The following is a 25496-nucleotide window of genomic DNA, read 5'->3' as shown; positions in this document are numbered from 1 at the left end:
GATCGAGGGGCTACGGGGAATCGATGCGCAGTGTTTAGGGTCGAGTTGAGCCGCACGGAGTCGTCGTGGGTCCTGTGTGGGCTGAGCTCGCTTGGTGGTGGTCGCCTTGGTGGTGGTGGTGGTCGCCTTGGTGGTGGTTGTGGAGGAGATCTCAACGCAGTCTCCCGTGGTGGCGTGACGCACAGCCACAGAGCGAGAGAGAGAGGCGGCAATGGAGACGATCGAACCCCATCGCCTCGACGCCGACGGTAACGACGGCTGCTGCTGCTACTGATGCTACTGCTGCTGCTGTTGTTACTACTGCTGCTGCTACTGATGCTACTACTGCTGCTACTGCTGTTACTGCTGCTGCTGCTGTTACTGCTGCTACTACTGCTGCTGCTACTGCTGCTACTACTGCTGCAGCTGCTGCTGCTGTTGCTGCTACTGCTGTTACTACTGCTGCTGTTGCTGCTGCTGTTACTGCTGCTGCTGCTACTGCTGCTACTGCTGCTGCTGTTACTGCTGCTGCTGCTACTGCTGCTACTGCTGCTGCTGTTACTACTGTTGCTACTGCTGCTGCTACTACTACTGATGCTACTGCTGCTGCTACTGCTGTTACTACTGCTGCTGCTGCTGCTGTTGCTGCTGCTGCTGTTGCTGCTGCTGCTGTTACTGCTGCTACTACTGCTGCTGCTACTACTGTTGCTACTGCTGCTGCTACTACTACTGATGCTACTGCTGCTGCTACTGCTGTTGCTACTGCTGCTGCTGTTGCTGCTGCTGCTGCTGTTGCTGCTGCTGCTGTTACTGCTGCTACTACTGCTGCTGCTACTGCTGTTGCTACTGCTGCTGCTACTACTGCTGCTGCTCCTGCTGCTGCTCCTGCTGCTGCTCCTGCTGCTGCTCCTGCTGCTGCTCCTGCTGCTGCTCCTGCTGCTGCTCCTGCTGCTGCTCCTGCTGCTGCTCCTGCTGCTGCTCCTGCTGCTGCTCCTGCTGCTGCTCCTGCTGCTGCTCCTGCTGCTGCTCATGGCCGTGAACGTCACTTCTCGTCTCCGCTGACGTCTTCGTGTCGGGTTTGCGCATCAGCTCGCGTGGTGCTGGCGGCGGTGGCCTCGGTCCTTGCCCGCCCCCTCCCCGACGCGTTCTGTGTCCACCGCCACCACCAGCGAGGTGTCGTCATGCGTCGTCGTGCGTCGTCGTCACAGTGCACAACTCCGCTGCTGGATGGAGGCTGTATTCGACTGCCGTGTCTGAATCAATCAATGCACGCTCGTCAACTCCTGTGCCACTAGGGATACAAAGGTGGCCGGGCGTGATGCTAGCCACCCACCCCCTCGTGTGCCGTGCTGACCTTGATAGGTGCTCGCGAATATCACTTGCGCTAACAGTCTGTTAAGCCTGTACGAGGGATCTTTGTTACTATTTATACTTCCTCATTTTAGAAAAAAATCACAGAGCTGCCCAAATGAGCAATGAGATGTTGATGCTCATCTGGTAACTTCCCTACAGAACCAGTGGTGGACATTCTACGATCCTTTGGCGAGGACGAGCCCTTTCTCCTGGTTCTCGGGTTTCGACCCACATGTGAAACACGCATTAATTGGCCAACAATACTTTCATTTGTAGAGGACTGCAGATCTTGGGTAATTGTTGGCGCCAGCCCACTGCCTCGCTGCTGCCATCACACTTGTCAGCGGTTCCTCCTCTCGCATTTCTGAGTCATTTCTCTCCCTTCGAGAGTGACCACATACTTTGCACTTTACAAGTTTAAATTAGTGTATGTACCATCGATACTTTTGTATATACTGTAGGAGTTTTATTATGGCTATAATTGCTTGTGCCATAATAATGTGGAATTCCCACCACTGGATCGGCTGTGAAAGAAGATAAACACCATACTCTTTGGTTCTTTCGGTAAAGTCACGTATGTAGAAAAAATAAATTAAATAAAACAAAAAATAAGAAATCACGACGTTTCGATCGCAACACAAGCGGTCGTCTTCGAGCGGAAAAAAATAATCCGGCAGTGGAACTGCTGAACCAGCGAGAGAGCTGTTACAACACAACTGCAGTGCTTGCGTCCGCGGATGGAATTCCTTTCCAGCTCAGACCCCACTTACTTGCCCATCGCCACGTAAATAACCTCTTGTTGTAACAGCTCTCTCGCTGGTTTAGCACTTCCACTGCTGGATTATTTTTTCCGCCTGAGGACGACCGCTTGTGTTCCAATCGAAACGTCGTGATTTTTTTTTATTAAAAAAAAATTCTACCTACGTGACTTCACCGAAAGAACCAAATAGTATGGATTCCTGCAGTCACGAAAGCTTCAAATCAAGATAAACACTGCCCAGCACCCATTTTATATTTGGGGCACTTAGTCTAGTTTTTAAGGTATTGTCTAAGTGTTTATTTTTTATTTTTTGTTTAATGTCTTAGGAACTGAAACCCTTCCTGCTGTGTCTGATGCAGCAAATGGTACTGACAGTGAGTCATATTCATACATTTTGTATTGAACATTTTCGATTTATTTTTACCTATTCACAATCTCACCCATGCGTTGTTTAATTGTTGTTGAATGTTTTAGGAACTGAAACCCTTCCTGGTGTGTCCGATGCTGAAAATGTAGCTGAAAGTGAGTTCTAAGATTTATACATTGTGCTTTCATGCTCATAGATTATTTTGACCAATGCGCAATCTCATTATTACTTTACAAGTTTGAACGGAGAACTAACATTCTGTTATAGTAAAACTACAATGCCCTTCACCCAGAAAAAAAGCCTCCCACAAGACACGTTTTTATGAGGGTCCTGCAATGAGATGTGACCAATTTATTTTTTTCTGGTAGGAATTAGGAGTACCTAGAGAAAAAAACAATGCTAAAAGATCTGCACAGATAGGCTGAAGAATCCATTTCTGTATTGCGATCTCCTGGCCACTCACCTGACATCTGCTGGAAAGATGAGGCAATATTTCACAACGTTCCATCTGACACACAGATACCCCCATTAAGTCTCTATCCGATACAGCCACTAGGCTGCACTTATTACAGCCGTATTGGTGAGTGAATTGGTTGAATTGTTGTATCTGCCTGACGAGCCCCAAGAGCTGGGCTCAACTTGAATAAAATGCAACACCAGCTTTACATGTGGTAGGTTTTTCTGCGAATTAGGTTCCTGGCTGAGCCCATTAAGGACCTTGTTTATTCCACAAGTGACTCAAATGTGGATTCAAGTTGGTGAACGCGGTGGTTTTGGCTTAGTCCTTTGATTCCCTTGAAACAGAAAGGCATTCATTCCCAGGGCTTAAACGCTGGCTGCAAGATGAACTGGCTTCGTGGCCGTTATGAACACATTAGAGACATCTTATATAGATGTATATAGCGCCTTAGTGCAAGGCGCTTTACAATAATTATACGTAAGGTTGTAGTGGTTAAAATAAAGAGTGGGGTTGCTAAAAGTGTTGGTGTGGTTATGGTGACAGGAGGACAGGTGGGAGTGGTGAAGGAGGGTTTGGGGTAGGCCTGGTCCGAGCTAGGGGGCGGGGGGGCAGGGAGTATCAGTAGGATGGGCAAGGCAGAAGAAATGGATTTTGGAACATTAGAGATGCGGTATCAGTATGGTGTTGACCATCATCCTAAAGGAGATGTGCAGATCTGGGGTGTAGCACAGGCCCTCAAACTTGCTTAGTGGCATCACAGAGCCATTATGAGCCACCTGGCAAATTGTGAATGTCGTGTTTGTGTGTAGGAAAGCGAGACTGGAGGAATTTTGCAGGATTTTGGTGAGTCAATTGAAAAACTCCAGAGCATTTGCATTCCATTCCCATTTGTGCCCATATGGAACCTTGAGAAGAGTTGTTCCATTCATATTCTTAGGTTTTTTTCGGTAAAGTCACCAGGTAGGTAAAACATGAAAATTAATAAAATAAAATAAAAATCACGACGTTTTGGAGGCAACACAAGTCTCCGTCATCAGGTGGGACCGTCACAGCCGGATTAGCTGCATCAAGATATGCATCAAGATATGCATCAAGATATGCAGCTAATCCGGCTGTGACGGTCCCACCTGATGACGGAGACTTGTGTTGCCTCCGAAACGTCGTGATTTTTATTTTATTTTTATTAATTTTGATGTTTTACCTACGTGACTTTACCGAAAAAACCTAAGAATATGAATCCTTGCAGTCACGAAAGCTTCAAATCTAGAATTGTTCCATTCACCTTGTTAATGAATGTGTACGTGAATTACTGAATTGTTGAATGAATGGGTGTTATATTGATGAAAAGTAAGTAAATTAAATGCCTATTCTACAGGATCTTGGGTCTCACCAACAACTTTGCATACGTGGTGATGTTGAGCGCTGCCCATGACATCTTAAAACAGCAGGAAGCAGGGAACAGCACGCACACCAACAGCAGCAGCAGCAGCTTCATGCACGACACATCACCTGCGGTAATAGCACACTACCATATGCATTTTACCATGTGCCAGAATACCATACAAGTTATACTGTGTACAACAAGTACCGTAAACTACACCTTTCACCATTCATGAAATTGCACACTATTATATGCCTTATTTAATTTACATCAATAAGTACCATACACTGCACCTTAAGCCTTCACTTTGCCACACGCAATATCGCCGCCATACACTACCGTATTGCTGCAGAGATGGTGTGCGATGGACCCCTGTAGCATAACAACCAGTTCCAAGCAACACGTTTCATGGGACTCTTCCCATAGTTCCTCTCATTTTAATGAAACAAATTATTTGGTCATACTGCGCTGTCAGGGGTACATAAGCACAAATGAAAAAAACATATTGACGGATGTGTAGTGTCATACGGCTAGCGTTGTGTGTAGGCTAGCAACCAGTGTAGAGTTGCATTTACGCGAGATACAGAGAGTGTGTAACAGTGTAGGGTGTGTATTGTATAAAGTGTACAAAGTGTGATCGGTGTTTCATTAAAGAATTGCCTCCAAGAAGTTACATCTCCAAGGCAGTCACTACAGATGTATTGAGTTTTTTTTCCATTTTAATGAGCTCATGAGTGTCAATTCTTCTCCTGCAGACACATACTGAGAGTTGGGAGCCGATTTCATCCAACCGCTTTGACTGCAACCCACACTCAACTGCGGTGAGAGAGCGCGTGTGTATGTATGTATAAGTGTCACTATCTGTTCAGGCGGGGTTGTATATTCGTCATATTGTTGATGTATATCGTATTTAAATAGCTAAACATCTCAATGCACTTTTCAGGACAATCATATTCACATAAACTGTGCATAGTCAGAAAATAAAAATGACAAAATAAACAAAGCCCTGAGATAGGCAAACCACGCAGAAGCCATTTTGTGCACTGTAACCCCATGCAGATGGTGAATTGTTTTGTGATGTGTGATGATTGAGGCAATAACATATCTAATTCTTGCAGCCAGGGGTGGAAAGCTTAAGTCTTACGCCCGGGGAGAAGCGCTTAAGCCTTAAGCCGGGACTTACAGAGGCAACCAGCAGCGCCGACAACCCGGGGAGAGAATTCCAAACACCAGGGCTGGCAGGGGAGGAAAAGAGACCCCCCCCCACAATTTTGAGGTTGATTTTGGTCTTCACTAAGAGGCCTAAGCTGCTGGAGCAAAGTGTACAAATATCAGAGTAGAATGAGAGGAAAGAGATAGACTGGAGCTAAACCATTAAGGATCTTAGTAGCAGTGAAGGTGATTTTGTAACCGATTCTAGTTTGAATTGGGATTTGGTGAAGGAATAAAATACAATGTGATACGTGCTCTTAGATCTGGGTTTGAGTCAGAAGCCTGGTGGTAGCATTCAGGACCATCTGAAATTTTGTAGAAAGGGATTTAGGGAAGCTAAATCATGAATTTGGTTTTCAGCAGCAAAAAGGGTTGACATTTCTGATATGTGGATAGTCTGAAAAGAAAGCTCTGTAGCAAAGGTACTACCAAGGTTAGAGACATTTCCAGAGGTGGATAAATGGGCATGGGTTGTGCTTGGAAGATGAGCTGAAATGATCAAAGAAGACTTGGAGCTAAGTGGACTTTACACTGGCTTCTAAAGTGGTGCCCTGGGTAGGCGGGGGTGTCATAAAAGGCACTGCTGGGAATTTTCAGGCAGTTGCCCTTCAGCAACAATGGAAGGTGGGTGGGGGTGATACTCACAACAATGAGCAGAGCATCAGATGCATACAATACATCAATTAGGCATAGTGGTGAGCATAGTTGGTATCGTTTGCCAGTCATCTCTCTCTGTTAACCCATAACACTTTGGTCCTGTCCCATGACCTCCTGCCCACGAGTCTTTTATGAATTTCATGGTTTCCGTATGCATCTAGCTTGGTGTTGGCATCGTCACATCTTTGGGGTGGTAGACATATTTTGTTGAGCGTGTGAATACTGATTGTGGAATGTTGATGGCAGTGACCAATGATGTTAATGTGAAGCATAGATGATAGTGTACGTATTGGTAGATGTACCCAAAAAAGCAAACAGCTCCTGTAGACCCTACACCTAGACTGTGTGCCCTGGGCTGTCCCATATGAGTGAAAATTTGTTAATGAGAATACACATTTTGAAGTTACATTTAGGTGGTCCATTATAGTGTGGTGGTTGGTATCTCACTCCCACATGTTTTACTACCACATCAATCCAGTGATGGAATGTGCAGCCTGCATACCTATCTGCATGCAAAGAGCTGGTTAATGCAATTTTTCTTTAATACCGTTTTATGTCTTTGTTTTATAGGTGATACTCCTGGCGGACATTTTACCAACACTGCTCATCAAGAGCACGGCTCCGTTATTCATTCACCGTATTGCCTACAGGTGATTGTGTTCATGCATCGTGTGCGAGCACGTGCGTGTACTGCATTGGCACAGTGGGGAGTGCAGGTGATCCATCTGTCAGTGACCCAGCTAATTTAATCCATAACGCCTGCGTGTGTTCCTTGATTAGGTATCTAATGATTGCCCTCTCCTCGATTGAATGAATTGTCACAATTTGGACTTACAAATCGAATCAAGAATCAATATTTGCATTTTATTGTTTTTAATTTGTTCTCTCTCATTTTGTCCATGAACCAGACGTAACAGAATGTCCTTTGCATAAATAATCGATTGATTCATAATCGATTGATTCTTTGGTGGTGACATGGCCTAGTTTTTTGCACTTTTGCCACTTGTTGCGTGGATTCACGGTTCTAATCCAGCAGCTACCCTGATTACTTTTATTCATGAAAATACACCTCTGCTTCACAGTGGACGTTAAAGATCATGTGATGTCCTTCACAAGTGGGCTATTGCGTGCTAGCATCATAGTCCAAATTGACCAAATTTGAAGAAATACCTGCAAATTACTCATTTGAGATTACACGTAGCAATCATCGTCTCAAACTGCAAAGACTTGGCAGGACCCTTCTGAAAAAGAGCCATGACACCCACTGAGGCTATTTTTGGTGAAGCCTAATGAAGAATAAAATAATAAATGCACGACTTGAAGTACGTATCGTGAGGAAACTGAGTTTAATTGATGGTTCTTTACACCGTGTGACCATGTGTGGTTGGCCCTTCACTATTTCTTGTGGTGTCAAATTGACAAGCACACCGATTAAATGTAAGAAGTAATCCTTGTTGGTATCTCCTTTATGCATTTTTATTGCGCGTTTCATCAAAATGCAACGTTAACGTGGTAATTGCATGTAATTTGCATAAATAAAAACCTATCAAATACCCTGAGCATGGTGCTGGCCAAACCACCCCCTCGTGTATCATGCCAGCCTTTAAAAAGTGCTCGCTAACATTACTTGCCTCAACAATCTGGGGGGGATCTTTGTGGCTGACTTTGTTTCACGTATTGTTGTATATGTGCATGCATGTGTTACAGGTTTCGCGTAGTTATTTGCGTGCTTACAGCTGCTGCCAGCTTTCTAATCGTCGCGCTATCCAATGGCGTCATCATGAGCATCATCGGTGAGAGACATGTCAGTGAACAGAGGGAGACTTGGGAGACTGGTGACAAAAGGTGGACACAGGAGGCCAGAGTGGGATGATTACATAAGTCTCAAAGATCTTAACAAAGGCATTATTAATAGTCTTTAGCCTTCAGAGAACTCTTATAACTCTACAATAATTTCTAATACAAATTTGGTAGGCTCATAATATTTAACCCTGCAGTGAATTATTTTCGTGTTTCAGAATCACAATTCCAATTCAGGAATTAAAATGTTCGCAATTGTGCAGCAATTGTAGTAACGTGTACAAATATGTAATAATCATGCGAAAACAATTTGATCTGTGCATCTTGAGCGTAATAATTTATGTTAATTTATTCACATGAATTATACTTATGGGCTATAGTATTCATTGTAAACGACCTAGGGAGTGGTGGAACAGTGGTTAGCACTGCCATTTCAAACATCAGTGGTGAGTGATATCCAGGTCCTTGACTGCCTTCACAGACCTACCATGACCAGCGTGAGAAGAATGGTGAAACAATCTCCACAACTGGCTTGTCGGGTTTTCACCGATCGAGGAATTTCCCAGAGGCGGTGTTAATCCTGGGATCTCAAGCTTTTTAAACAGGGCCCTACATTTATAACAAAAATATAAATCAATGCATTTGCTCTGGTAAATATCAATAAAATAACAATGTTTGGGTGCTCAAGGGATCCATCCCTTATATTGCAATAGAGGAATATCACTGTCCCATAACTGCTATTGTATTTAAAGTAAGAATAAAGATTTCTTAGAAGTTCTTGATCTGGAGTTTACTCAATATAAGCCTTTCATAAATCTTCGAATAGCAGCAATTTTGCAATTTATGACGCTTATCACGCACATGCTGTCTTTTTCACAAAAACAATGCAACAGCTCAACAAACTACGAAATTTACATTGTAAGTGCCATGCTGTAAATTACCAGCTCCATTCCATGCCAATTCAATCAGAGCCGTTGCCCGACTATCTCGGATATTGCTGGGAAATTTTCACCTGGGGGTTTTGGTGCCCGCTGAGTTCACAGATGATGCTCTTCTTTAAAAAAAAATTCCCTTCAAGCTGTAACCTTGGATATATCAACCTGAAGTGAAAAAAGTGACCTTGACTAGATAAATCGCCAATTTAGATGCTTCCATCATGTGTAGCACCTCATTCGTCTCATAATAAACACCGGCTTTCAAGAACTCCCTACTAAGAGCGCCAAAACTCACTTTTGGCAGTTTGCCATACTAGGGGTTAGTGATACGTTTTTTTCGAAATTCAGCCCAGCCCTTTAATCTGTGGGGGATGCGGGCACTTACCCACTCACGTTTGTTTAAAGTACATTAACTTGCTGATTTAGCAAAGCAGACTGTGCTGGCGGGTATGATTACTGCCTGCGTATCTGTTCCCTTGTGATGGGCATGTGCAGGTGTGACGTTTGCAAGCATCTCTTCGGGGTTGGGCGAACTCACATTCTTGAGTCTCACTGCTCACTTCAAGAGGTGAACACTCTCACAAACTCCTTCCCCATGGCTTGAATATCTATCCCTGGTGCAGCGTTGGCAGGGAATGCATTGTGTTCCCATGTGTCTCTTTATCCCAACATGTTCTCTTGTGTTTCCGCGTGTCCCCATGTGTCCCGTTTTGTCTCCACGTTTCCATTTGTCTCCACCTATTGCTGTGTCTCCATATAGCCACGATTTCCTCTGGGCCTCTTTGTGATCCCCCTGAGCAATGTTAACACTATCCCCTAGCATGCAGACCGACAAAACCAGGGGGCTAAAGTAGACTGACCTGGGCAGCAAACTTCACATCTCCTCCGACAATCGCATACCTGTGAACCCATACGGGTTACCCGTATTCTTGTACACGGAAATAGAGTTTTCAGTTCCATACGGCATACGGACCTGTTTCTCCCTTGTAATGGGACTTTGTAGGATGAACGTTGATATTTATAAGGGCATGGGATGAACAATAAGGTCTGAATTGGTCTGTAATGAGGTAGGCACTGATAAGGGGTTGACAGGTATGCACTCATCTTCTTGGTTCTTTCGGTAAAGTCACGTAGAAGGGAAGTAATAAAATAATAAAAATAAAACATAATAAAACAATTCTCACGACGTTTCGGCCACAACGCAAGCAGCCATCCTCAGGCGAAGAATGAAACACCCCAAGCTTGGAGCGTATATTTAAGCTGGGTTAGAGGGGGGGGAGGTGGGAAGAAGAGCGCCTAAACAAAATAATTTGCATATCAAGAGGAATTTCCATATGCTGAATTCCTCTTGATATGCAAATTATTTTGTTTAGGCGCTCTTCTTCCCACCTCCCCCCCCTCTAACCCAGCTTAAATATACGCTCCAAGCTTGGGGTGTTTCATTCTTCGCCTGAGGATGGCTGCTTGCGTTGTGGCCGAAACGTCGTGAGAATTGTTTTATTATGTTTTATTTTTATTATTTTATTACTTCCCTTCTACGTGACTTTACCGAAAGAACCAAGAAGATGAATCCCTGCAGTCACGAAAGCTTTAAATCGAAAGGTATGCACTCGTCCAAACGAGACTCCACAGGAAGTGATGTGAAATATCGGTGTAATCATCTAATTAGATTATCGAATTAGATTATTGGCTTATTTGTTTAATAATTTCTGGGATTTTTCTTATTGTGTCATATCTGTTGTATTTGTTGGTCTTATTTTATGAAGTGATGTTTTACTTGTCATTTGTTTTGTGTTGTACAATCGCTTGTTGTGTTTATTATGTGTGTGATGACTCCTGCACAAACAATAACACCAACAGGCATCCCTGGCGTTCTCTCCAGCTGTCATGTTGCTCTTCCTCTAGAAGTGTTCGGCACATGGTAACATGACGTCACTGGCTATACCAGTTTATAAAGGAATACCTACTCTCCGAGAGAGACGTATAATCTGGTCATACTACCCTCGTGAGTCTCCCTGGCCCTTCCAGCTGCGAGGCAGAAGTGTAAACACGGCTCTTGTGACTCCATGTGTCCCGATGTGTTTCTGTGCATGTCCCCTTGTATTTGTGTCCCCGTGTGTCTCAATTTGTCCGCTTGGCTCTCCATGTATTTCTGTGCATCTGTGGTGACTGTGAATGTCACTGTGTGTGGTACCGGGCTTGCGAGGCCACGGCTGATAATATGTTGTCATTATGTGCAGCTCGGTTACTGGGCGTAGTACCAGCCCTAGCGGGGCTTGGGTGAGCGCTGGTTAGCGCAGAAGCACCACGTACAGTGTGCGGTGCGGGCTCCCGTTGAGGGAGTGAGACTGAGCGTCAGCCAGCCAGGGTTACGTTGGGGCACGATACGCTGGTTGACCTGCCGATACGTGACCGGATGATATTGGAGGGGGGCCACCGGTGGACGGGGGCCGATGGGCGGTCACGTGGTATAAAGGAGCTCTCGGGAGCCTTCGGGGAAGAGCTCGAGAGTTCTAGAAGGTGGGCGGGGCGAGGGGCGGAGCCAGCCCCAGCCCAGGGGGATATAACGGGGCCCCGTGAGGGGCTCTGGGTTCTTCGGGTTGTTGGTGATGAAGATCCACGTCGGGTTGAAGAAGCCTCTAGCCACACGGTCTGGGACCCAGCTCGTGGTCCGGATCGGGATAGTGGGACCGTGTCTAGTTCTGCCGTAGCGTGGCTAGATGGGCGTTCAACACCCAAGTGTAGGTTACGCTATGTTGTGTGGAGTTGATGTAATAAATAGTGTTGCTACCAAGACAACGTCTGAAACTCAGTTGGACTCACTACACATCTATAAAAAATATATGTGTCTCCTTGTGGCTTAGTGTCTCTGCATCCCTCATACCCCCATGTAGGCTTATACCTACTTGGGTCCTCCCTGTGTCGACCCATGTGTCTCTGTTTGTCTGTGCCTACATGTCCCCACATCCGGTCATGTTCCTGCATCTCCGTTCCTCGCCGAGTGTCCCTGTATCCATCTTTATTTCCCTGGTATCCCTGCTTGTCCTCATGTCTCCCTCTGTCACTTTGGCATTGCATATCCAAATCTTCATGTGTGTGTCCCCCTATTCTGCTTTGTCTCCACATATGCCAGTGTACCCTGTACCGCCGTGTCTCCCGCTGATTCACTTGTGATTGTCCGTGCCATCTCGTCCCTGTCTCTCCTGCTTGCCCAAGCTTGATCCCATGACTGGTGATTTGGGATGTGAGTTCTGCGTCTTCCAGAGTGTTCCGTTGTCTCCACCACACGTTGCCGTGCCTGTGCACGTGTCTCTGTATGCATCTCTGTGTGTTCCCAGCTCTGTCCTGCGGTTCTGGTCCTCGGGCACGGGGGCGGCCGGCTTGGCTGGGTCCCTTTCGTACTTGGGCTTCACCCAGGCCGGACTCAGCCCTAGCTCCACGCTGTTCATCATGCTGTTCGTGCCCCCTCTCATGGCTGCCAGGTGAGAGTGTGGCACCTACAGCAGCGGCCTCCTCATTGCCGTCGTCAATTGCATTATCAGCAGTCACCAATGACATCACCTGTAACGTTATCATTTGCAGTGGGCCTGTAATCATGCATCAATTAATTGATTATTATTGATTATACGCATGATAACGCGCATACAATTGTGCGTGTGCAAATAAATTATTTTTGATTTTCGACATTCACCACAATGTTCTTGTAAAGAGTATCGATTCTTGTATAAAACGTTTGTGTTTCCGTTTCATGGAAATCACTAAATCGCATGTGTGAGCATGTGTGCATATGTGCACAAGCACGTGTATATGTCTGTGTGTGCATGTGCCTCTGTGAAGTTGCGCATGTGTGTGTGTCTGTGTGCGTGTTCACATGTGGGGAGCGGTAGTGTAGCGGTTAGCATGCTGCGCTATGAACCTGGCGACTCGGGTTCGATTTCCACTCACGGCCAACACCAGTGACGATTATCTGAACCGGTCCTGGGTCTCCTCTAGGTCGACTCAGCCTGAAATGAGTACCTGGTGCGGTGTGTAAACATCGCCACTGGGGAGACAATGCGTGGTGCTGGCCACCCACCCCCTCGTGTACTGTTCCGGCCTTCATAGGTGCTCGCTAACAGCACTTGCCCCTACAGTCTGTTAAGGCTATACGGGGGATCTTTGTCTTTATCTTTGTGCTCACATGTACAGGATGTGCATGATTTTAATCCATAAAAATCGGAGGTTCTGCTGGTTGGCACTCAGGCTCAGGCGAAAAAAATTGTGGGAGGATCGGGTGCGGTGGTCGCTTACTCCAGGATTAATTTTTCTACTCATTTAAAGAGCCTCGGCACCATACTCGACCAGAATATGTCGTTTGATCACCACGTGCAAAAGATAGTCGGGTCCTGCAGTTTTCATATCGGGGCTCTACAACACATTCTACCGCTATTGAGTCGTGACATAGCCAACATGGTGGCATGCAGCATAGCATCAACAAAGCTCGATTATTGCAACTCACTACTCTATGGGACGTCTGCCAAAAACATTAACAAGCTGCAGCATTTACAAAACTGTTTGTCACGTGTCGTGACGGGTACTGCAAGATCCGACCATGCCCATCCAGTGCTCGCTGAGCTACATTGGCTTCTGGTTGCTAAATGAACACATTATATGGTTGCACTCGTTACACACAAAGTGCTTGCCAGAAATGAACAACAAAACCTTGCTGATCTCATCAGGGAATATAAACTATCACTTAAACTCCGGTCATCCTCGCAGAGGCTTTTAACTAGTCATCGCACAAAGGCAGTCACTGCATCACACGCTTTCTGATGTGCTTCTACAGCCATTTGGAACACTTCCAATATTAGGAAGCTACTGGAGGAATGCACTTTGAAATTTAGATTGATAACTAATTTCTTTACAACCGCTTTTTGTGTTTAGTTTGTTGTCCTTCCCCCGCACCTCCTATTAGCACGGTTGGCTATGTACGGTACAAACGAACTTCAACATACATGATTTTGCATTTGTTTGCTGGTGTGTGCTTGCGAGCAGAACTTGTCCCAACAGTCTGTGAAGGCTGTACTGGGGATTCTTTGTTTTTGTGTAAGTGTCTGTGTGTGTGTATCAACTCGGCCTCAAATGAGTACCTGGTGCGGTGTGTAAACATCGCGACGCGGGAGACGGAGGGCGTTGTGCTGGCCACCCACCCCCTCGTGTGCCGTGCCGGCCTTCATAGCAGAGATCGCAATTGGGTGCCCGTACCCGTACCCTACACGATACCCGGCCGGGTACGGGTAGCCGGGTATCGGGTAGGGTACGGGTATGGGTATCCGATTGCGACCCTGGTGCGGCCGGGTACGGGTAAGGAATCAAAACCCGTTTGCGACCTCTGCTTCATAGGTGCTCACCAACAGCACTTTCCCCAACAGTCTGTTAAGACTACACAGTGGATCTTTGTCCATGTGTGTGTGTGCAGCTATTGGTTGCTGCTGGTTTTCCCGCCCGGATGGAGCCAAAGAGAATGTGGCAACACTTGCTCATTGCGGCCCGCGGAGGAGTCTCAACGGCCACTCTTAAGCACAGATTCCGATGATCTGGCCCCTGACCCCAACAACGAGCACTATGGTAAAACTACGACGGGAAAACACAAGTTGAAAGTAGAGCAATTCAATCGCAAGTTTCTTTCATTGGCCTTTTTCTTCAACACTCGAGGACACTAAATCAGGCCGTGTAAATCGTGAGTCACCTTGTGTGTCGGTCATTCAATATGTTTACAAATGTCAGCCCTCAAAGCTGAGCCGGACTGAATTAACTTAAAATCTGAACTGCTTTGTTGTGCAGTCCTTTGTGATCAACTCATTATATTTGAGTACCCAGTTTAATTTACATGTGGCTGAAACCTGGATATGAATCTAGGATCTCAATGGTGGCAATTTAATTCTCCAACATTATGAGCCCTCTAAATAACTCAGCCACTTCAATAAATGAACACCAATTCTAGATTTGAAGCTTTCGTGACTGCAAGGATTCATATTCTTGGGTTTTTTCGGTAAATTCACGTGACTTTACCGAAAAAAACCCAAGAAAAATGAACACCAAGTCTACTTGCTATGTGTCCATGGCCATTAGAAGTTGTAGCCGAGCCGTGCTGAGCTGTTTTTGGTACGGAACCAGCACAACTCGTTCCTTGTCACAATGCTGCGAGAACCACGCGGCACCGAGTCCGGCGTGTCCCACTCCATACCCCCCCCCACCCCATCTTTTCCCTCCACAGCTGGAGGGAAACAATAGTTAAAAACAAAAAAATAACTCGTAAAAACAAAGTTTTTCACTATAAATCCTTTATATGCGTGGCATAGGGGCGGCTAGAGTCCTCTCGTCCTCTGGCTTGAGATGGCTGCCACCTATGGGTCAGATGATTGTCTGGCAGCATTAAACAATTGGTAATTAAATATTTAAATTTTTTCCCTAAACAGTGTACAATTTTGGAAAAAAAATTTCACGAAAATTCATTGTCACGCACAACGATTCTGTGTGCAAAATGTCAGCTCGATTGGATCACGGGAAGTGGGTTAAAAAACGACCAAAATATTTGCATGGTCCTAAGCAAGCAAGCGAACTTAATATAAAGGATATAAAAATAGGTTAAATGGCAGGCTTAGGTTTTACTATTCTAAGGTAAAGTTTCTTCATTATTTGTATTCACTTCGGGATCGTGTTTTTTCTCTCGTAAATACACAAACCTAACCTTAACATTGCACATAGTTCTGGTTGTTTCTTATTATTGTTTATTTGCTATGTTTATAACATGTCCCTGATTCTGTATTATGCATTGCCTGTAAACCCTTCCCATGTAACCTGCTTACTGTTTTGACCATGTCACCATTGAAAAAGTGCTTCTTAGCTCAATGGGCCTTTCGTGAAATAAACTAATTGAGAGACACCAATAACCGTCCACCTGATTTGCAATGACCCGTGATGCCATAACTGGTTCAGAGGTTAAGTGGGCGACGCGGCCCTCTATTAGTAGGCTGCATGGCCCTGTTGGTGCCTACCCCAACAAGGCCCAGTTCATAATTCGGGCCACCTTGCTTATCAGTTGTTGGTGAAGCATTGCATTGGGGCACTTTTAGATGTTTTTATGATTTCGTCTAACAACCCCCTCTTGAGTCGAATCGCCATAACTTGAAACCATAAGTGGGGAGTCACTCGTCATATTTTTGTTCACAGGTTTGGAAAATGACATTCTTTCCTTTAAGGATAAGTGGCTTATTGTGAAGGTGAGAGAATATGAAAGTGACAACGTGATGCTGATAAGAGATGATGTTGATTATGCTGTTGTAGCAGATGTCAATGATGATGTTATTGTGAATTTAGTTTTCATTGTTTGTGGTGAAGAAATCGATTTAATTTAGGTGATGTTTACGGTGATATTAATCATGTTGATAATAATTATATTGGTGATGATGTGATTGTGAAATTGTTGATGGTCATTATAATATCGACAATGGTGACAGTAATTTTGAACTAGTTATGATTTTCATTGTAATGGCATTTCAAATTTTCTTGCTGTGGTTTTCACACCTGATGACGATTGCTTGTGTTGCAATCGAAACGTCGTGATAATTAAATTGGTTTATTATTATTTTATTATTTCCCTTCTTCGTGACCTTACTGAAATAACCAAGAATATGACATTGATACTGTTAATCATATCGTGTTGATGTTTATAAGAATGTTAAATACAGTGTACCATTTGTATATATCGTAAATTGTATAATAATGATGAATGTTGACGTATTGTTGCATTTTTAAAGGCTAATTGAACGCTGTAAGCACAGCGCCATCTAGTTGCATGATGACATTAGTGACAATCGTGCTGCTGTGGTAATTGCAATGAAGGTAATGCTGCTTTTGGTGGTGTCTCCAGAGTTTGCTGAGGTTCACCATCCCCCTTGCTCTTGTGTACTTTGCCGAATACTTCATCAACCAGGGCTTGGTGAGTCTGCCGGTCAGGGACCGTTGGTCCTCGCAACACAAACGCATTCCTCTGGAGTTGAGGAACTATACGTCTTCTTCATTTGTCAACAAGAATACTAGAAATACACATGTAGTTGACCATCAGAGCGGGACATGATCATTGATAGTATACAGAACCCTTACGTGTTAGTGTCTAGAGCCCTTGTCTCCATTTAAATGTCAGCAATTTTTTTGTCTCCTTTTAATGTAATAATAACCATTCAAATGCTAAAATAGCTTCCTTTGCAAAACACCATCAATATGTACAAACTGCTGTTAGTGACGACGACATGATTCGCTGTTGACTACGATTTTACTGACAACTTTTACTTACAGTTGTGTACTGCCTCACCCATCAATAGAGAACACTCCACATAAGGAGATTTCACAAAAATTAAACGATGTTTTATTGCGCAGTCATTTGTGTGTCGGGGCTGAAACCATCAATCTGCCACACTTAAGAATGCGTTTTTATCGCGAGTGGCTGAAACCCAGATAGGAATCCAGGATCTTCGTTGCGCTGAATGAATCTTGACTTAAAGGTTCAAAGAAGTTAACAAAAAACGACGACGTTTCGATCGCAACACAAGCGGTCGTCATCAGGAAGAGGGGTAAACGTCGTAGTTTTGTTATTTGTTAATTTCTTTGAACATATCTACGTGACTTTACCGAAAGACCCCAAAGAATATGGTGCTGAATGCTTGGATGCCTGGGCTATGTAGCCACCTCGCTCATTATTTTATTCCGTCAGGTTTAATTCCAACGATCAATGGTTAGATTGATTATGAGCTGCCTGGGGCTGCTCCCATGGCTGATGTGCGTGTGGTTGTGTCTTCTTTCATTACAGTTTGAGTTGCTCTATTTCCCAAACTATTACCTGAGTCATGGGGATCAGTACCGCTGGTGAGACCTCATTCACACTCCACCCCTTACTGTGTATGAATATCAATGTGTTTTCATGTTTTGGGCATGTGTGGATGTGTATATGTAAGTGCATGTCAAATGATAATGATAATAATTTAAAGCTCTTTGTCAATCCACATTCATTAGTTACAGTTTATGCTCAAGCTCACGCTACATGCATAACATTACACATGTAAAGACTGATTATTTTCAATATGTATGTGTTGAAATTGCAGCAGTTAAAGATGCTACTTACACCACATTAACACAATCGTAGATATTCTTTGGGTCTTTCAAAGAATATGAATTCCTGCAGTCACGAAAGCTTTAAGTCAACAATAATAGATGTTTCAATAGAATAGCAACCCTAATTCGTGACGGTCCATTGAAAATTGCTCCTAGCTTAGTCGATGTATGAATGTGCATGCGAATGTGGCTATCATGCTGTGGTTACAATGCTCGAGTCATATTCATGAGGCCATGACTTAAATTCTTGGATGGGAGATCATATTTAGTGAGAATTACTTTGTAGGAAATCAACAAGCAGACCCGCCTCTGCAATGGGATTGTGGAATTGTCACCCCTGGTGATGATTAGCACCAACTTATGTTTGTTTAAGCAAGGATACATTTTGAATTTTAGAAATAAAAAAAAAAAGTTTGTTTTACACGTCTCAATGTAGTATGTGTATACATGCAGGCTAGCCTGCGTATGATCCATTCTGGTTTAACCACACTGGATTGTGTGAGGAGCTCACAGATCTTTGAAAAATCTGGACAAAGTCCCATCAGTGAGCTCCTCCGGCAAGCGAGGCTGCATTGGCTGGGTCATGTAGCCTGCATACCTAGCCACTGCATGCCCAAGCAGCTTCTGTTTGGTCGGATAGAGGGGGCTAAATGGGCGAAGCACGGACTAGAGAAGAGAGATGGACTGATGTGATACAGAAAGATGTGGAGGTGATTGGACTTGTCGATGACTCGTACCAGCGGTGTCAAGATCAGCCTCTTTGTATGAGGTTTGTGAAGCCAGTCCACCCTCCAGTAACAACGGTGGGTGGAAAAGCAATGCTCGCAGCAATGACCAAAGTGCTGAGTGGCTAAAATTCAGAGAGGTGGCACAGAGGGGAACATGGTGCATCTGCCAGTCATCTCAAGTCAACCTATGGCACTTGGGTCTGTTCCGTGACCTCCTGCCAGCGAGTCTTCGACACTTCACGTGGCGTCAAAGTGTACTTAGCATGGCACAAGTGCCGTGGTAACGTCACCGCCACTCCACTTAGTGGCGAACAGTAGTTGTTATTGTATATATGTGGAGCGGCGTCACGGTGGTTATGTGTACTGTGATATGAACCCCGTGACTTCAGTTCGATTCCCAGCCATGGAAAATACCATTTGGTGAGCAGTGTCATAACTCGTTCTGTACAGCTCCGAGGACAACCCGGCCTTTAATGAGTACCTGATGCAATGTGTAAGCACGAACACTTGGGAGACGAGGGCAATCGAGCGTGGGGCTGGCCACACCCCCTCATCATGCACCTCGTCGACCTTAATAGGTGCTCACTGACAGCACTTACCCTAAACATCTATAAGCGTTCGTGTGGGATGTTGGTGTTTATTTTTGTGTGTGTCTGTGTGTGTGTTAGGTACCAGGCGACCTATCAGTTGGGGGTATTCATGTCTCGCTCGTCAGCTCAGTGGATCCGAATCTCGCGCACCTGGATTCTCGCTCTGCTGCAGGTAACTCGCCTAACTCATCGTCACTTTTCTCTTTTGTGTCATTCATCTGTAACAAAAGAGCTAAGGGACTGCATTGTTGAAGTCTATTATTTACAACAACTTACACCATTCATCATTAAAATCTGAAATTTCAGGAAGAAATGGCCTTTAATTTAGTGCAGAAGTACAATTTCCAGACTTGTTATCTGTTATGTGTGTTCCTGGGTTAAATCTATTAGGGTTAAATATATTATTATTACTGTGAGTGCTCTGCTGGTCAGGGATTTGCTAAACTTGTTAGGGGCAGGGTTAGTGCTGGGCCTGTGAGAGGGTTGGCAAAGTTTATTTGTTTCAGGGCTACGCATGTTTGTCTCAGGTTATAGCAGTGAAGGTTGGGCTTAGGTGGACTTAGCCTCCGGCTACATCTGCTAACATTAGGGCTAGGATCATTAGGGTGAGGCCGTAAATGGAATCAAACCATCAACTACTCCATGGTGACAGACTCATTTGCGAGTGCGAGCTCGATATGGGCTCACGCCGTGACTAAAGCCAAGCACAAGCACAAACGCGTGAATGCGTTGATGGTGACTTGGCGTTCGACGACACACAGTCGTGCATGCACCGTCCCCCACCCCTGCAGGTCATCAACCTCATCGCGTTTTTCTTCCTCGTCTTCTTCACGGTGCTGCCCACGTTTTGGCTGGCACTACCCATAATCCTGTGGGAGGGGCTGCTCGGAGGGGCGGCCTATGTCAACACGTTCCTCAACATCAGTGCAGAGGTTCTAAAACGCTGCTGCTTTTCACGTGTTCACTCGTGAACAGTCTTGCTCGTGTTTACACTGTTTACTCATTCACTCAATAACATGTGTAATTTACTGAGGCATTCACTTGTTTATAAAGTCATCTATTCATTTAGTCGTTTACTGGTGCATTCTTACATTCATTTTTTCCACATGCTTGTTTACTAGTCTGCTATTTTCTTTGTTCAATGAGACGTTTGTATTTGGGGGATATCTGAACATACGCCACCATGCTTGAGCCTGTCAGAGGCCAATGGCAGGCACCCACAACAGGGTAGTGGGGACCCTGGTTAAACTGTTGTTATTTGTCAATTCACTTGTTCATATTCTCATCACTTGCTGCTCATGTATCTTGTGTCTGTGCGTGTTTCCGTGTCTCGTGCCAGAGGGATAAGCGTCGCCGTGAGTTCTCGCTAGGCGCGGCGAGCGTGGCGGACACGCTGGGCATCGCCTTGTCGGGCGCCACTGCCATTCCTCTCCACGACTACCTATGTGCCCTCTGACCCCTCACTTCATTGGCTCTAAAAGTGTAATCTTCAGGGACCATTACACATCACCTTGCAATATACCAGCATCAATGGCTGACAGAACAAGCACCAACAACATTGCACAACCACAACACCACTATGTCCACCACCTCTACTGGCCTCAGAACCCCCACGATATAAAACATGGCCACCACCGCCTCATCATAACATCATTGCGACACAGAGTAAAAACTCTGAAAGCTCAATTAGGGGCAGATCCTTTCTGGTGATTGATGTCAAGCCATCCTGTAATTAATGTGTAACACTTAAATGTACTTTACGTTTAACTATTATATAACAACTGTTACTAAATTTTCATTTCTAGTTATACTGCAAATATAACTGCAGTTGAATCTGTGTTGCTTGCCACCATACAGAGAGACAGATGGCTTAGTAGTGTTTATTATGGGCTTCACGAAATCAGCAATCTTCTTACAAGTAAGTACTATGCAGTCGTCATCAGCCATGATCTATCCACAGCTAGATGAAGGCCTCCCCATGCCATCGCCATTGCGCCCGTTCCACAGTGCTATTACCATGCGGTGGTCATCCTCTTAGTCGTGGCTGCCATTCCGTCAGCAGTCTCGTCCATCAGCCATCATTCCGTCTCGCCCCTTGTCCTCTAAGTAGGATTTGTGTTTCTTCTTCTTGGTTCTTTCGGTAAAGTCACGTAGAAGGGAAATAATAAAATAATAAAAATAAAACATAATAAAATAAATAAAATAGTTTTTTTTTTGTTTTTTATATTACATATATTTTTTTCTTTTATTATGTTTTATTACTTTATTCTTTCCCTTCTACGTGACTTTACTGAAAGAACCAAGAAGATGAATCCCTGCAGTCACGAAAGCTTTAAATCGAAATTTAGGATTTGTGTTTGTTCCCTAATCCATGTGTTCTTGTTTCTGTATCGGTGTAGTTCCAATCATGCATCTCTCCATGCCTCTGTTCAATGTTCACATTTTGTTTCAGTTTCTTTGTCAGTCTCCTTTCTTCTGATGCGTATGTCGCAGCTGGCAGTATGCACCGATTGAAATCTCTCTTCCTCAGACACATTGGTACGCTTCCTTTAATTGATGTGGAACTTTCGAAAGGCACTTTCCATTGTGTTTACTAATAAATGCACTGGATAGGAATATTTACTTGAACAAAAATATTAATGTTCTTAAATTTATTTTCCAAAAACATATATACTGAATATACTGTAAAACAATATTTAATTGTAAAAGAAAAAAACATGTACAGAAATTTAGAAAATGTATAAATGAGTGTGCAAGGTTATCACTAGCAGAGCACGTGTTCACTCGCGGGTCTGTCACGTGATCTGCAGCCTGTGATCTTGGCTCAGCCACTTTTGGAAATCTCAAAGCAAATGAAATACATTTATTCAATCAGTTGCCAACTTAACTTATGACTTAGTTTATGCAGAACGCTGTATGCTGAACACAGCTTACCATTGCAACAGTGTTCCTTGTAGAGATTCTTTTTTTCTTTTCCAGGGAGCCTCTACGGCTTTGCTCTGTCCAGAGGTTGTACTAAACATGTAAACAACGCAACTGCACCACCAACAGCATATATGCCAACACCTTCAACATCAACAACCATGATCACATTCACTGCCAACTGACACCTTTAACTGAACTGTCAACACCACAAATGCCTTTTTGGAATTCCCTTGCTTTTCATAATTTGACTTGATTAGTTGAATAAAGCCATTGCTGTATTCGATTCCGAGATCAAATATTTCAAGTACAATGTACATAAAACTATTAATCGTCACTGTTTTAGTCCCTAATGTGTCCCAGTGCTACTGTCATTAACGATGACCACAAATGCATTTTGGAATTTCCTTTTTATAATTTTACTTCGTTAAATAAAGCCATTGCTGTATTCGACCCAAGAGAGAAAATATTTTAAATACAATGTAAATATAGAATGAGGAGTAATCGTCGCTGTTTTAGTGGGCTGATGTGTCCCAGTGCAATTGTTATTCACGAACAGGGTGCTGCTCTCTTCTGACGATCAATCGCACACGCGATTGCTTGAAATATTGCTGTGATGACTAAATGATAACTGAAGAGACATCTTTTTTATTTGCCTGTCGCCATCACAAACGATTACATGTAAACCGACCATGAACACTGTCAAGCGGACCTTGTTCACATGGGATGCCATGCTGGATGTAGGGGCGTGTAATTGAAGTGGCAAAACATGCCTCCAAGTTATGTTTTTTTAAACAAACTCGTGAGATGCTAATGGCAGCACTTCCTCGTAGGATAAACGTACGTTATTAGTTATGGGGTGTACATATTTTTTTTCCGTGGAGTTGTGCCATGGCAATTCTGGTCACATGCATTTCATCTGGGAACTACATTTTTCAAAGTTTTCTGAGTATATTAAATGTTTTTTTTTTATTATATCGAGTATCATCCTCAACTATGAGTGACTGCCAATGACATATGCTTTCCACCTTTGGCAATTTGCAGCATCTCGTGGAATTCAAGTTCCAGGGACCAAGGATAAATTGGCCGCTGTTTTCAGCCAAGGGAGCTCATTAATATTCATGACGTTGTATCGTGACAATGGTTAATGCTCTCATTGTATTCACAAAGGTGCATGTCGTGAATATTAATAAATCACCTGATATCCAAAGATCACTGTGCTCTATAGGTGCTTGAGACTTGGAGCCAATATAATGGTGATTCAAGGTTCTTACGGTTTAATAGACACTCAAGATTTAAAAAAAAACATAATAAGCCATAGGTAGTATTTAGCTTAATTTACCGCACCCAAGATTTAAATAGACATACGAGAACATTTACAATTCTTAGGTTTATTTTGAAGTGTCAGAGATTACAACAACAAAAGATTACATTTAAAACCCTGCTCAGATATCAGAAGGAATATCCTGTGCCATCGTATGCGGCCGCTTTGTTAATAATATTGAATGATTTGTGTAAAATGTAAGAAGTGATGTAATTTAATCTTGATGAACACATGAATGCTGATGGCGAGACGGCTGATAGCTGGTGATTGTTCCACTTTAGAGTGGCCTCTGATTGGATCTGAGGTTCTTCCTGAAATGGGAGGCTTGAGACGAGGCGATAAACAATGAAATCATGACTTCTGGTTCACGCAAATTAAAATGTAAGCAAAACGTGTAATATTTGCCAGTTTACATTTCAGGTTCATTCATAGAAATATACTTGTGTTTATATCGTTTATATGGTCTGCTCTTGGAAACATACATTATGTACATTACATGGCATAAATGCCATGTTATGTACATGCTGTGCATTATACATGGGGTTCTTGATTTTTGGTGTCAATTATATTATTGGTGTGAAATTTTTTTCCCCCACTCCAATAATTTTGGGTTTTCAGTGCTTTCACTTTTTAATGCACTGCGATGGGTTCCGCATTTGAGCTATTAAAGAAGTCGGTGATAATTAAAATGCATTGAAAATAAAGTTACGATTTTATGAAGAGAAAGCGTTCATGTTTATATTCTTAATTCTACTGGGAAATAGTTTCTTTCTTTTTGCCTATAATTAAAACTGTAAACCTATTAACATTGGACTAATTTGGGGGAAGATGCTTTGCAGTAATGGGAACTTGCTGGCAAACTGAAAATGTCATGATTTGTTACATTCAGCTTTTATCCACTGCGGGATGAAGTCATCCCAAAGCCATCACTTCTAATGGTCCTGCAATGCAAAAATCCATCGAGTTCCTGTACACGAGCTGATGCAATTTGTCCCATCCCTACTGTGTGCCACCATACAGACTGCCACAGATGCCCAATGTCGGTGTGAACACGACTTAGCCACAGGTGCTGAAAGCTACAGAAACTGATCCGACTGATTTCGCTTTTTCAGTGACGTTTAAAGACAGACATTTCTAAATGGTAGGTTACACTCTTAAAATTGTGGTGTGAATGCATTGATTAAACCAAATTCTTAAGTTCACACATGCATCGAATCACGTCTCATTTGTATACAGACAGACGTCGCGGAACGCGAGGGTTACATTCCTGTAAAATGCAATGTTGGGGAAAACCGCGTTCAACCAATAATAGACTAAATGGGGAAAATGGGGTTTATTTCCCTCTTAAACTGTTTTAAGTAATTCTACAAGATTTCCGCCCTTTTTATTGTATAAAATTCGCTCTCCATTTCTTGTGTTTACACTTTATTTTAAATTGTCACCTCAAACCAAAACCCCAGTCGATGATTCTTTCCCCACCGCGGCACTCACGCCCAGCACTCGCCCCTGACGCTGAATTCCCAGCCCGACGCTTGTCCCGAACAATGTTACTTCGTTGCATATTTGCCTTTTCCAATGTGTTTTCTCCATGTGATATTGTCTATTTTGAATGTCACAGTTCCCTGTAAACATTTATTTTGTGTGTTCATTACGTTGCGAGAGTTGAAAAAAACAGATTGGGCAAAGGCCAATTAGCAGCAGAATAAGAAGTTGGAAAACAAAACAGGCTTGATGGCTTGGGATGATTGTAAGTGGCACAACCATGTGAAACTCTTTTCTTTATTGAGCACAGAGACGACCAGAAAGGCCATAAACAGACACGTTGCTGTTTTAAAAGTACCCATGGCCAGTGCCGGATTATCCCAGTAGCAAAAGTAG

At 43.7% G+C, this 25496-nt stretch overlaps 1 protein-coding gene across 5 annotated transcripts; it reads left to right on the top strand.

Moving 5' to 3' along the window:
- CLN3 (CLN3 lysosomal/endosomal transmembrane protein, battenin) lies at positions 1–24820 on the top strand. 5 transcript variants are annotated; one of them, XM_078594562.1, is made up of 17 exons: positions 1–248; positions 2419–2457; positions 2567–2614; positions 3729–3762; positions 4295–4433; positions 5056–5121; positions 6740–6819; positions 7877–7962; positions 9400–9472; positions 12243–12386; positions 14363–14511; positions 16117–16166; positions 16817–16885; positions 17753–17808; positions 19451–19544; positions 20134–20304; positions 20712–24820. In XM_078594562.1, the coding sequence occupies exons 1-17, from the start codon at positions 212–214 to the stop codon at positions 20826–20828; spliced, it is 1452 nt and encodes a 483-aa protein (XP_078450688.1). In that variant the 5' UTR covers positions 1–211; the 3' UTR covers positions 20829–24820. The 5 variants fall into 5 exon arrangements, with proteins under 5 accessions (XP_078450688.1, XP_078450687.1, XP_078450690.1 ...); XM_078594561.1 differs by having other exon boundaries at positions 2419–2466; XM_078594563.1 differs by having other exon boundaries at positions 4–248; positions 2419–2466; positions 20164–20304.
- The last annotated feature ends 676 nt before the right edge of the window (positions 24821–25496 follow it).

This window comes from Lampetra planeri, chromosome 5 (genome assembly GCF_965212315.1).
Source record: "Lampetra planeri chromosome 5, kcLamPlan1.2.h2, whole genome shotgun sequence".
Classification (NCBI taxonomy): domain Eukaryota; kingdom Metazoa; phylum Chordata; class Hyperoartia; order Petromyzontiformes; family Petromyzontidae; genus Lampetra; species Lampetra planeri.
The sequence above is the reverse complement of the archived record's forward strand: the minus strand, read 5'-3'. Positions and strand labels throughout refer to the sequence as shown.

Coding starts and splice junctions, on each gene's coding strand:
- CLN3 (XM_078594561.1), top strand. CDS start 212: ATGGAGACGATCGAACCCCATCGCCTCGACGCCGACG. Junction 5,122..6,739: donor GCAACCCACACTCAACTGCG/GTGAGAGAGCGC, acceptor TTTGTTTTATAG/GTGATACTCCTGGCGGACAT. Junction 19,545..20,133: donor GGATTCTCGCTCTGCTGCAG/GTAACTCGCCTA, acceptor GACGACACACAG/TCGTGCATGCACCGTCCCCC.